The following is a 14,195-nucleotide window of genomic DNA, read 5'->3' on the forward strand; positions in this document are numbered from 1 at the left end:
TCCCTACAAAATTCCCTACGTTATTTTTTTTTTGTCGTAGAATCTACGCAAGAAATTTTTGAATGGAATTTCCCTAAAAATTCCCTTTATATGTTTTACGTGCAGACGTGAAATGGATTGGCTTTTACACATGTTTTTCATACTTTGATTATTAATAACAGAGAAGAATGTTTGTAAATGTGATTTTTGAAACAGTGACGTTCATTATAAATAAATTTTTAAAGATAATTCAAGTGTTAAGTTATGTCTGATTATATTATTTAATATTTGATTAGAAAAGAATGTCTGAAACTCGTTCTTTGCTTCCTCCTCTTCAAAGAAGTTTAAGAAATGAAATTACAGATCGTAAAGAATGGACTAAGATCTTAAAATCTCAAAAAATGAGTGAACAAAAGGCTATAAATAGATCAAATTCATTAGAAAATGTACTTAATTCTTCTGGAAACTTGAAATTGAGAAGAAATAGTGTTCCTGTTGGAAATAATTGTAACAACAACAACAACAACAACAACAGTAGCAGCAACAACAACAGTAACAACAACAACAACAACAACAACAACAACATTTCAAAAACTGAAGAAAAATCAGCTCAACAAACGTACACAATTCAAATTCCTCCCTTATTTGGTGATCAGAAATTGTTTCTTCAAGGCTCACAAATGTTGGAAACGTTAGCCCAAATGTTACAACAGCAAAAAGATAATGAAAATTCCAATAATCGAAAAAACACATTAGAAGGCAGCCAATTTAAGAAACTCAATTACTATCATTCAAAGCTAAAACTATTATTAAAAGAACAATGTTTATGTAATTTAAAAAAAGAATGTATTACACATATTCAAACAGCTGAGAAATTTGTAGTTGAAATTAAAGAAATTGTTATTAATGAGTATAAAAAATTAAAATATGTTTTGGACACAAATCTATGCAAAAATAGGTTTTTTATTCAAGAGAGTGGGATTTATTTAGGAAGTGTTAGATCGTTGATAGAGATGCTTAGCTTACATGTTGGTCTGTGGCCTTCGTTATTAAGAAGTTTTGGAAGAGCCCTTAATATACTTAATATTGGTTGGGATCCAACCCTTGATGTTCTTTTGACTCAAACTCATAAGATTTTACAAAATTTAGAAATTCAAGCTTTATTCTGGATACGTCGGATTTTGGATATTGATTTTTCCATAATTTGTATCATTGGGGGCCAAATTATACCGTCGGATGCATTACAAAATGCATTTCAAACACTTCAAAATTTTAATAAATTATTGAGAATTGATAAAAATGAAAATATTTGTTTTTGTCAAGTACATTGTATTGAAATAAATAAGTTTTGTTCCAGATGTAAGATAGTTCCATTTTCATTTTTGGAAGCAATTAAGTTGTTGGCAAACTATGAAGCAAAAACTGCCGCAAGGAAGTTGTCGTCATTTCTTGTAACCGAATGTAAAAAATTATCTTCGGGAAAGCAAGAAGAATTTGAATGGGGGTCAATGCTAGCTAATTCAAAGGATGCCACTCATGTTAAATTAAATGGCACATCTGATTATTTTTCAGCTTCTATTAGTGATGTAGCATTTGGTAGAAAAACAAATACTACTAATACAGTTCATAGTACTACATTATCATCAGGATCCAATAATGCATCTGCTATGAATAAAGTTATTAGTGAATTACTTCAAAACAATCAAATGATATTATTAAAATTTTTATTTGCTTTTGCATGTGTTAAAATCCAGCCAGAAAAGGAAAATAATTTTGCAAGTATTCAACGAAACAATCAAGAATTTCAAGGTAGGAATATGTTTTTTTAGGATGATTACTTCACTCACTTTAATATAATATGATGATATATTTTAAGAATCTTGATAAAGTTAGTGGAAAAAATAGAATTTGTAAAGAAGTTTTTAAGTTTTTAATGTATTTACTTGTAAATGGTTTAAAATCATATTAAGGTACAAAGGCTATTGTCTTATAGATGAGATTTGTTCAGTTAAGCAATAGACAGCTGAATTTATTATGTGTTGTTGAGATGAAAAAAAAGTTTACTTTTTGACAGATTTGTTTGTATACTGTACTTGGTTTTTTTAATGATAATGTTTAATATTAAAAAATTATGTTTGTTCAATAATTAGAAACTGATCAGATTGAATGGCAATTGCTAAGTCATATTATCTATGTATAAAAAAACTTCACAAAATATTCATTCATTCATGTAGATGTTGAGCAGTAATAATGAGTAGTAATGGTAGTAGGACATTTTCCCCGAGATCATATTTCTGTTTATGATAATAATACATTATTTCAACATAAGTGAATGGCATAACCTACAACGTGACAACAGACATATCTAGTTTTTTCATTGCTTGTTTATATACTATAAAATGACTAAGACAAAATCTTTCACACTTTGTTTCTAGCAGTTTAATCACTAAGTACAAATGACATCATTATACCTGAAGAAGGCCATTCAAAATGGCCAAAAACGTTTGTACTTGGTGATTAAAAGTTTTAGCTTCAAATGCATATAAGTATATACTATAAATATAAATTCATTCAGAAAAAGAAAATAATTTTTCACTTAACAATCAAGAATTTTAAAATATTTATATATATAGTTTTTATGTTGACCATTTCTAATATTGTCATTTTATATTAATTTTATAGTAACATATAGTACAATTATATAAAGCATATAAAAAAGTACTGGAAAAAATTAGATATCATACACATTATCATATAACAGGTAATATCTTTGACTTATGTTGAAATAATGCATTACTTGGACAAAGTTAAATGATGAAATTAACAAATTTCATAATTTTTTAAACATACTAATGTTTATATATAAAATAATTTATCTTTTATTGAAAATAATTAATTTGTACAGTTGTTTTCTTACATAATTTGTCTAAATAAACCCATCAAATAGATGTGTTTATTGTTTTAGATTTATTAATATAAAAATTCTTCAGTTTTTCTCAAATATTAAGTAACTTAATTTAAATTTTTGAACAATATATACTGTATTTTTAAAAACAGAATGAATTGATGTTGTAATTTGCCAATTGGTTTAAATTCAACAATAACTCCTGATTATTATATTATTTTCCATACTTCTCTAAAATAACTTTTTGTTATTTCAAAATTTATTATCTCTACTAGGCATCAAAGACAACCTGCTACAGTTACAAACAAATCTATTTGCAATTGAAATGAACCATAGGGCTATTTGATCTTTGCAATATAGTGGCTGAAAGTAGTATACCATTGTACTTATTACATTATAAGTACACACAAATTTAATGACAAAAATTCATTTTTTATCATTCAATAAAAACTTTTATATGAAAAACTTCTTTCTCTCTAAATGAGTCTTTTAAAGTGATGTAAAGTGTGATACTGTATTTAACAGTATGACTTTCAAAATGTCTTATTTTTTCATAAATTATTTCAGAAAATAATAAAAACAATCAAAATAACAAATATAACTTGTAAATACCTAACTTGGCAACCCTGCACAAAAAATTTTACCATACAAATGTGCCTAACTTCATTGGCCACACATACAATTACATAACAATTACAGTGATTTTCAACCAGGTTGCCATGGCACACTGAATGCCACAATGGCACTTCAGGGATGCCATGTAATATAGAGCTGAGAAGTTAATGATTCTAACAAGCAATTATTTATTGTGACATCATCAAAATGCCAGGCTGAAATTTTAAATTTATTTAATTTAAAATATGTGCTCTCCACCTCAAATTAGTAGTGTCTTGCTCCTGTACATCATACTTTTCCTTTAACGATACAGTCATGCCAGACATCTATCTAACACCTTTCAGGGGAAAATTTTTCAATCAAAATAATGTGACTTTTGATTTGCATCAGAAGTTCATATATAATCAGGACTTTCTGCCCCTAAGATTTTCATATCTGGTCTCATCTTTCATCTATCTAACTTTGTTTTCAAGATTAAAGAAAGATGGACGACAGTGAAAATTTATAAATCCACAGTTTTTTCAAATTGCAGCCCAATAAAGAAGTAAGGTTGTCACAAGAAAAAATTACCAAGTTGGGCCACCAATATTATAAAAAGGTTTAAAAACACTGTCATAAGGTATCATTTTACATGAATTTTTAACATTCTGTGAATCAATATTTTCTTATGAAGGAATAATGCTATACAAAATAATATAATGCAAACATCAAATCATACAGAGGCTCACTATATTTGTTAATTGGGAACAAAAAAATATGTTATATTTAATGATTTATAGTAGTATGAAAATTTATTTTATTATATATATGTATGCATGTATGTAAACATCTGTATTAATTAATATAACTTTTTATAGGTTCTCGTCAAATTTGGCAGATTCCAACAAAATTAGGATTTGAAGATAGTACACAGTTAGAAAGAACTTATTGGCATCAGTTTTGGCTAGGGTTAACAGAAGAAACAATATCTGTTTTGACAAATTTTTCAGTTACATTATTTGTTTCAAAAACTGATTCATTGTATCCATTATCATTTTCTTCAGTTGCATTTCAAAAAGAATTACTTAGATTATTGAAAGATTTCAAATCAGATGGAGGTAAAAATATAATCTCATCTTAAAAATTTTATTCAGATTTTATAAAACTTTTATTGTATATTTAAAAATATTTATAAAAATTATACAGTCACTAAATCTTTTTTTTTCAGATGCAACTGTAAAGTTGATGGATATGTTGCAGAAAGTGCATGATATGATATATACTCAAATATGTTTAATGGCATGGGATGAAAGTGAGTTAAATCTATAAAATAATAATTTTAGTCTGTTATTTTTATAAATACATAAAAACAGTTCAAATTTATATATCATAATTTAGTGTAGATAACCCACAATGACATGTACTCCATAAGAAATTGGATAGAATGGAAATAAAATCTTTGCATACCTTTTGCCTTTAGAGCAACTGTTCACTGCTACTAACAGAAATGAAGTGATAAGATAAAAAATTATTGTATCTCAGCAGCCAACTCATTTAACAAAACATGTGTCTTCTTATACAGTAAAGACCTGATGGATTGTAATATCATACCATCCAATGGAATGTTGAAATGCAGTTTCATTCATGCAATTACTTTTAAAATTTATTTTACTATTGTTTTCTAAGCTTAAAAGTTATTAATATTTTAAGTTATATATGTTACTTTAATTATTATAAAATGGAGAAAAACTGTAGTTTAAAAAAAATGAAGCAATTAAACCAAAATTGTAATGATTTCATCTTTAGTTTCAATTTCACTAGCAGAATGGTGAAAAATAGTAATGCTGTTGTGTATGTAAACAAAATGAAACATTGTACAGTCAAGCTAGGAATATCATTTGAAATGTATATAATTATTTTTATCAAAATTTACTAAATGATGTAAATAGCAATGAATTTATAGCTTACTAGGATAGAAATTAGTGCATTATGCACCTTAACTATCAAAGTTCTCTGAAAGGATATCATTATATAGATAGGGATAATTACTGAGATTTTATCAACTTTCAAGATAAAAATTTATATAAGAGAGCTAATAACATCAATTATAGCATGGAATATATACAGAAAAAGAATGGGAGCGAACTAAGGATAAGGTATGTTTATATGTGTATTTCATAGTTTTGAGAAAAATTACAATAGTAGAAGAAAATATATGCAACACACAAAGGATTTTCACATTTTCTAAATCATTCTTAAGGCAGTGCTTCATGGTAAAGCAGCATTGCAAAAATGTCTTTGCTGCAAGCCACAACTGACAAGCAAAAAGCAATTTGTTTCTTGGTACCTGCATTCCACATTCAAGATGAAGAATAAGGGACAAATCTTTGTGCCTTTTTGTTTAAAACTTTTACTTCATATAGTTTTATTTATTGAGATTTAATCAAAAGAGAAAGTGTGGGATAAGAAGCATTTTCCTATAAGAAAAATGCTTACATTTGTCTGTATCATATTATGCTTAAAATTTTATTAAAATAGGGATAATTATATGAAAAGGGATAATTTTTTACAGATTCGAGATTCAAGACTTATCTATATTGAAACTTGTATTCAAACCTTCCATCATTAAACAGATAAACATGTTATACATGTGATTCATGTACTCATATGATATAAACATTACCTGAAATGAGCTGTGATTGGTTGTAAGAAAGATGTCTCTGTCACCTATGCTGCAAAAGTCAAATCTTGCTCTAATTTTGCAGCATCAACGTTTTAAGGTTTGCAGCAACAAAAGTCAACAAACAAATCTCTTTTCTGTTCTGTACTGTATGTGTGCATTCATCTTTAGTGACTTTAGAGAGAGAAAAAGCTGCTTGCTGAATATGTAATTGCAATTTAAAGTTAGCATATAACATGTCCCATTATATAACTCACACCCATTTTAAATTATCTTCAAAAAACAGACAACATATGGGCTATTCACACACAATTATGGTATTTTTGACAAGATCTGTTTATAAAATTGTACTGTTGTTTTATGTTACCAGCATAGAGGTATGAAGGAGTACATGTCGAGAGTTGATATTTGGCACAGAGTATTAGGTGCCTAAATCATTTGTGCATAAAAAAATCCAGACTTGTAGGTAGTCAGGAGACCGAGAATCGAGTCAAAATAAAATACAAAATGGCAGCCCTCTTCTATAAACAGGCAAAACAGCCACCTCCCCCCACCGAAGTCAGGTGGGGAGAGTACCACCCACAGTCATTCTAAGAAGTGAACTCTGACCTTAAGACTGAACATGTAGTTTCTTCTATGTTAAATAAAATTCATAATCTAATTTTGTAAATTTGGGAGCGCTTCAAATATTCAACTGGGTTTTTTAACATTATCTAGTATAGTAAAATCGTAGGACTGATAAAAATTTGTCGTTATGTTAGGGTTGTTGTTACATTCGATGACATTATAATCGGGTTAAACTGTATATTGTTTGTGCAAAATAAAAAAATAATTTTGGATGATACAATAGCCATGATTATTTTTTTCAAAAACGGGAACTTTTCATTACGCATCGACAAAAATTCAACCCGGGCCAACATGCAACGGAGAGAAATTTGAAAATTGGATAGGTTAATTTCATCAGAAATGCTTCGTGACCAGTGAAATTTGAACGATTGTACCCAAAAGCAGCAATACCAAAGAAGATTGGAGAATGAGAACGAGACCAGCCTTGAGCATCAAAGTGATTCTGCTTAGTAGTTAGTCTCCAAGACATAGTCTTGTCCCAAATATGGTTTTGCTGTTTTACTTGTCTTAACTAAAATTTTATTATTACAGTAGTCATAATACATAACAAATTTTATTATTACATTTTATAGATAACATTATACTGACTTGGCAGTATTCATAAATTATATTTATGATTTTTAAAACTTACTGTTAAAAAGTCCTCTTTAAAAATTAGTAGTAATAGAGTTTAAAAATTAGCAGAAATCTTAAGAGGTTTTTATGTCATTTATCAATATCATTAATGTATTAAAAAAATAATTAATAATTATTAATTTTAATATATTATTAAACAAATTATACATAAAAAATAAATGGTTATGCAAATTATAATTCAAAATGAAATTGACACTAAATTGAGCATAATACCTGAACCTAAAGACCTCAAATACTAATAATAATAATACAGTGATGCCTTGTACTTTGAATTTAATCCATTCCATGGGGCCATTCTGAAATGTTCAAGTGAATTAATCCATTCCCAGACCCTAAGTAATACCCATTTCAATAAACTTAAGCAGCAAATACACATAATTTAAAATAAAAATAGCACAGTTAAATGTCTGAAATAATAAGTTGAAACATGAAAACAATAAACAAAATACATAAATACTATATAATAAAATGAAAATTGCATTTACTGATCACACACCAGTAACTTTGGCATCTTAAACACAGCCTCCAGATCTGCCACACATGTACCATTTTCATGCTTTGTTATAAATTCCTTTTTCATCTCAATCATTGATACTGCAACCTTCCTCTTAGGTTTTGTTGCTGCAACACTCTTCTTTGATACCATGCTTAATAGATAGGGGTTATATATATAATCAAACATACCAAAATTAAAATGGAAAAAAGCACTGAAAACAAACAAGCATAATGCAAGAGATGCTTTCACAGTGAGAATGGGAGATGAGTTGAACACACAGATAGTGTTTACACAACAAGCATATTTTTTCATTGTGCATACTGTTCAAACATAGAAGCATTGTTCAAATTCCAAGTCAAATTTATCATTTGAACTATGGAACATTCAAAATTAGAATTGTTTGAAATACAGTAAGACTCATTTAGCGCTTCCTTGATTAATGCTGATTCGATATAATGTGGTCTGCTCAAAGCCTTAAAAAAAGCTCAAAATTTATGCTGATTCAAATTATTGTAGCATTTCATTGATTCATATATAATATGATTATTCCCAAACACAAATCAATCAGCAAAAGGTCACAATTTGTCATAGTGCTAAAAACTTTCCTTACATTTGTTTGTTTGGTGCAATTTTAAGAAATATAACATCATGGATGCCATAAGAAATATTGACTTCACTTGACAAGAATTAACTAATAAATGCACAAAGTGTGGAAGAAGTTATGGCTGAAAGTATCCAAGAATTCTCGACAAGAAGAGCCTATCGCTGTATTGTTAGGTTGACCAAACTCAACCTAATCGATATAGGAGATATAAGCAAGCACGATACTGAGGAGTTACAGCAGGTTTCTGGTGAAAGCCTTATTAACAACGACCTTCAATAACTGGCAGAACATGGAATTCATGTGGAACTAGAAAATAGAGATTTTGAAAACAAAGAACCCAAAAAATTTCTCTACAGATTTCCTTAGTGAAAGTTTTGTAAGATAACCGAAATCGTTGATCAAATTGTAGCAAATGATCAGATTTTGAAAGGAGTGCAAAAGCAAAATGAGGTGTTTTGGATGCGATCTTCTGCTACCGACATTTGCTTAAGGAAAAAAAAAAGCGACAAATGAAACTTCACCACTTTATTGCAAAAGAACAAGAATTTCAGAAAAGTCAGGAGCTTCATCACAAAAAATGAACTTTACATTTCTGTGTGCATATGTTTGTGTGTTATTTAACATATATTATTATGCAAATTAATATAAAAAATAACTTAAAGTAAAATCTGTTTATTTTTGTTCACATGTTTCCCTTTCCCTATTTACTATGTGTTAAAATGACCTCATTTAATACTGTTTCATTTGGTGCTTTGTCGTCTAGGAATGCATCTTAAGCACTAAACAAGGTCTTGCTGTATGTGGTACAATTATACCACTGTAATTATGTAAAATGAGATCTGCAAGAAGTTTGATTTTAGAGTTTGAAAGTCATATGATTTGATGTTTACAATGCAAAATCATACATTTAGTAAGTCATCAATATTGGTTCTCTATTGAATGTTTATAAGGAAGATCCATTCCAAACCAAAACAAGTTCATACAGTTTTCAGTAGAGTTTGTGACAATGACTTGTTTGAACTTGTAGTTGTTTGCAGAGCCAAATATTTTGTGAGAGACATAAAACACATTTATAAACTGTCAGTTAGTCAGTGTACCTTAATTTAGTTTGTACTATTTTTCTAAGACTTTAAACCCTTTTAAAATGTCAGTTGAACATGGCATAATTTAGGCTTGTTTAATTTACAAATTTAAGCTCAGTTTGAAGTTTCCTGTAAGATATGTGTGGCAATTTGGAAAAGATGCCTTATCAGAAAATACTGCACAGAAATAGTTTTAAAAATTTATATCTAATGATGAATCACTATGTTTAGGTACACCCTCTGTTATTGAAAATGAAGAATTACATGTTGCTGTTGAAAATAATTCTAGATATAACATATCAAGAACTCTCAAAAATGTTTAATGTAAGTGATGAAACAATATTTTTACACTTGCATCAACTAGGAAAATCATGGGAGTTAAGAAAATGGGACCAACATGCAGAAAGATGCTAATTTTGATGACTGTTGGACTAATTTCAAGTTTGGTGGAGATTTTATTACTAAGTGGATAGTCTTTGAAGTTTATCAGATTACAATAAACATCAAAGACTATCAATTTAGTAAGTAAAATCGCCACCAAACTTGAAATTAGTCCAACAGTCATCAAAATTAGCATCTTTCTGCATTAAGGAGCACAAATCATATTTATATTCCTTAATACATTTGGATAATAATTATTTGATGGATCTGATTTACATCAATCAATAATGCTCATACTGCAAAAACTTATCTGTGAGAAGATTTGTGCTTTGATATGAGAGATACTTCCTCACTTTCCACATTCATCTGACATTTCTCCAAGTCATTATCACCTTTTCTTGGCACTAGACAATCATATGCAAAACAGACAGTTCTGCAATAAAATAGATATTGAAGCAGAAGTTACTAGATTTTTTACTTCTAAAAACAAAGAGTTTTATAAAAACAGTATTTACAAAGTTATATCTCATTGGGAAAGAGTTTGTGAATTGTGAGATGCTTATTTTAACAAATAAAATATTTTATGAAAATTTCTGCAAATCAGGTTTTATTATTAAAAACCATACAAACTTTTTTGGTTAACTGATATTTTTAAATACAGTATATTGTCATCATAGATTTTATTGTTACACAATTTAAAATACTAATGCCAGAATAAGAATTTAAAAGTAATTAAATTACTTTGCAATTTTAGTATTGTTATATGTTAAAGCTGATAAGATTCAATGAATTACTCACCATTAAGTTTTTCATTAATATCCAAATGTTTAAATTAATAGTATTTATGGTAAATAATTATTTTTAAATTATATAATTTATTATTTCCATATCATACCTGGAAGTCTACTAAAAGATTGACTTTTTTCATATTTAATACAGAAAATTATTTTTTTATAAAATAAGACAATAAAAAATATGATTGATAATTAAATGTGTGTGGAATTAATTAAAAACGATTATTAAAAACTTTCAAATTATAACAATGTAATCTGTCATTTTATTTAATGTTTTTAAAAACTGAAATATATCAATATATTTAAAATAATCTATAATTAAAATGTACTCTAATTTGTATAAATTTTTTGTTGATCTAATTTAATTCTTTATAAAAACATTTTTGAATAAACTATAAACTATTCACAATATAACAATTACTGTTTTTAAATTATACTTTAAAATAGAAATCTTTTACTTAGGATTTTGTACAACATTAGCAACAACTTATTCTTCTCGTTGTGTGCCAATTCCTCTGATTGAAGGAACAGCAGGAACAAATCATGGAAATTTAATTTGTTCTATTTTTGAACCAATGGTTTCTTGTTTATTGATGTTAATTCCAGCAGGTTATTTTACTACAGCATTCAAAAGTAAGTTTATTTTACTTGCTCTTATTCATTATTTAAACTAGTAAAAGTTAAATAATAACTATTTCTTCTTTGATTCAGTATTTTTTTTAAATCAGATTATTATGAAATCATTTAGAATACATTTAATTTCAATATAGTTAATTCTTAAATAACTATAATAATTAATTCTAGATTATTTTGTTACTGATAAAATTTCAAAGACATTCATGAACAATAATAGATTTTTTGATGATAAATAACAGTAAAATGTAACAGTTTCAATTCAATTTATTAGTATATAAGAGATTTTTAGTTTTTACATGTTAACTATCAAACTTAAGTATAAGTTTGATAAGTTAATACTGTACATATAAGTTTTGAATATAAAAGAAATCCTAAATAAGTATAATGTAGGTTTTTTATGTTTATCATAAAATAAACAGGAATAATTTTTATCCTGATAGTATTTCAAATATTTTTTTTTTATTTATTTAAATAAAATTGTAATTTTAAATAAATAAATAAATAAATGTATTAAATATATTATACATCTTTTTTAAATTTAAAATACACATATATAATGAATAATTATGTTATCAACTTATAAAATATTTTCATTTTTTTTCCAGATAATATAATTATAATGCTATAACATTAAAAAAATTTTTTACTTTATATTATTGGACTAATTGTATTCAAAATGATCTTTGTGATTTTGGAAAATTATTATAATGTAACTAATTAAATATTGTAAAAAATATGTTGAAACTACTATTACTTTGGAATTTTGGTCCTTACTATACTTTGAAATTCTATCACAATAAAGATTCTATATATGTTATTATGAAGTACATCTCTTTTCTTATTTATTGCAGTATTTGTTTGGTAGTTTAGTGTTTGTGTAAGAATATAGTGTCTCCTACAAAACAGAAATTGGTGTCCCTTAGACCCAACAGATTAAATATATTAAATATTAGCTTATTAGTAACTATTATATTTTATAATGTATTTGCAACAAGTTTATGAGTATTTGTTTGTAATTTTAATATTTTCATAACTTTTTTCATAATTTTTGCCTTTTTTGGCTATCCTTGTTCTTGGTATGCTACTTGCTTTCCATACTTACTAGCTTACACTGGCCCTGCTGGCTTAGGTGATGAGAACAATTAACAATAATACGTAATCATAACTGCTGCAGATTAATTATACTGAAAATATAAATACACAATATTCTTTATCTGAAGAGATAAACTTGACTGATCTTTATTTATTAGAGAAGTAGAAATATGGTTACATCTGAAAAGGAGCTGTAAATAGGAATGAAGTTTATCTGTTGATAATCAGTTACGAATCAACTCAATAGTTTACAATACTTTAATTAAATAAATTTAATTTTTATCCTGTTTTTCAATTCTCTTAAAATCAATTTTATCTCATTAAACTTTAAATATGATTTTCTGAATGAATTTATTTTTCATAATTTAAACATATTATTAGTGCTGTTTATACTAGCAATAATATGTTTTTTGGTGTATTTGTCACTTTTAATGAAACACACTGAATGATTGAGTTTCACAAGATAAGACAATATATACAATTCACAATATAATATAATTTTCAGAAAATTTATCACAGCTAATCTGTAAGAAATATTCTGGGGAGATAGTGGTACAATGTAAATTTTAAGATTATTATTATTATTATTATTATTATTATTATGATAAAGCATTATGATTTTTATAATTTTTTATTGTTATTTAATCTAAATGTATTACAAGACAGTAAAAGTATTAATAAATTAATTGATTAAATTTATGGTACAATAGTATTATTAAAGCATTTGATTTTGTAATTTTATGTTTTTCAGTTATTTCACACATAAACTCTACTTCAGATTATGCTATTAGATGGGCAAGAGACAAACGACAAGTTTTCCTCTCATGCTGGAATATTCCTATATATCTATTAATCAGTTGTTCTGATTTAGAGGTATAATTAAAATATTTTAGTTACATAAAATATACAGAAATAAATATAAAATTATATTAATTTTTGAAAATAATGTACCAATATTATATTTAAAAATAAATATATGAAACAAATTTCAAACTAAAATTTATATAGCATTTACAGTTACAAGTTTTACAAACAATTTTAATATTTACCCTGTTATGAACGTAGTATTACGTTTTGTGAAGACTTTGGTAAAATATATATCAAGTTATTTCTAGCTTTAAAACATAACATTATGTTTTCAGCAATGAAAATACAATTTCTTTGTATATTTTAGTGTGTCTGTTAATAAATAGCAGGCACTATTTATTCAGAAATTTGAAATATAAGCGATTTTGAACAACCGTGATCATTGCCTGATTCGAAGTTTCATCGCCATAATTTGCAAGCAATATTGAGTCATTTTATTTATCATATATGAGTTAAGTTTAGATATGGCACATTAATGTACTAAATAATAATTGTTTGAATTTATTAATAAAAGAATCAACAAATATAGTGCCAATTATATTGATTTATCTAACGAAAATGTCATGATTTAGGCCTAATTGAGATAGAAAAAATAGAAATAAGCCACTTAATTTCGTTATTATTTTAAACCTGTATAGTTTATATGATATTACATAATTTATATGTTACCGCTAAAGCTCGAAATCCGTTAATGTGCGCATTACCTAGCTAATCTGCAGATTAACTAGGGTGATCCGTTAAAGCTGCGAAAATTATTCCATTTCTCAAATTACCTAGGTAATGTTCAGATTATCTAGGTAATCTGCAAATTACCTACTAGGC

General features: G+C 26.7%; 1 protein-coding gene across 1 annotated transcript in view; it reads left to right on the forward strand.

Moving 5' to 3' along the window:
• Window positions 1-69: 69 nt before the first annotated feature.
• LOC111614868 (protein DDB_G0276689-like) overlaps window positions 70-14,195 on the forward strand; it is a gene marked incomplete at its 3' end in the record, with an annotated part of 19,134 nt that continues 5,008 nt past the window's right edge. The window contains exons 1-6 of the mRNA XM_023356234.1: window positions 70-497; window positions 534-1,788; window positions 4,357-4,596; window positions 4,707-4,790; window positions 11,241-11,411; window positions 13,258-13,379. Coding sequence (XP_023212002.1) covers window positions 282-497; window positions 534-1,788; window positions 4,357-4,596; window positions 4,707-4,790; window positions 11,241-11,411; window positions 13,258-13,379 — 2,088 coding nt within the window. The remainder of the gene's footprint in view (window positions 498-533; window positions 1,789-4,356; window positions 4,597-4,706; window positions 4,791-11,240; window positions 11,412-13,257; window positions 13,380-14,195) is intronic.

Source organism: Centruroides sculpturatus, unplaced genomic scaffold (genome assembly GCF_000671375.1).
Source record: "Centruroides sculpturatus isolate CEXI.00-Female unplaced genomic scaffold, Cexi_2.0 scaffold2204, whole genome shotgun sequence".
NCBI classification, from domain to species: domain Eukaryota; kingdom Metazoa; phylum Arthropoda; class Arachnida; order Scorpiones; family Buthidae; genus Centruroides; species Centruroides sculpturatus.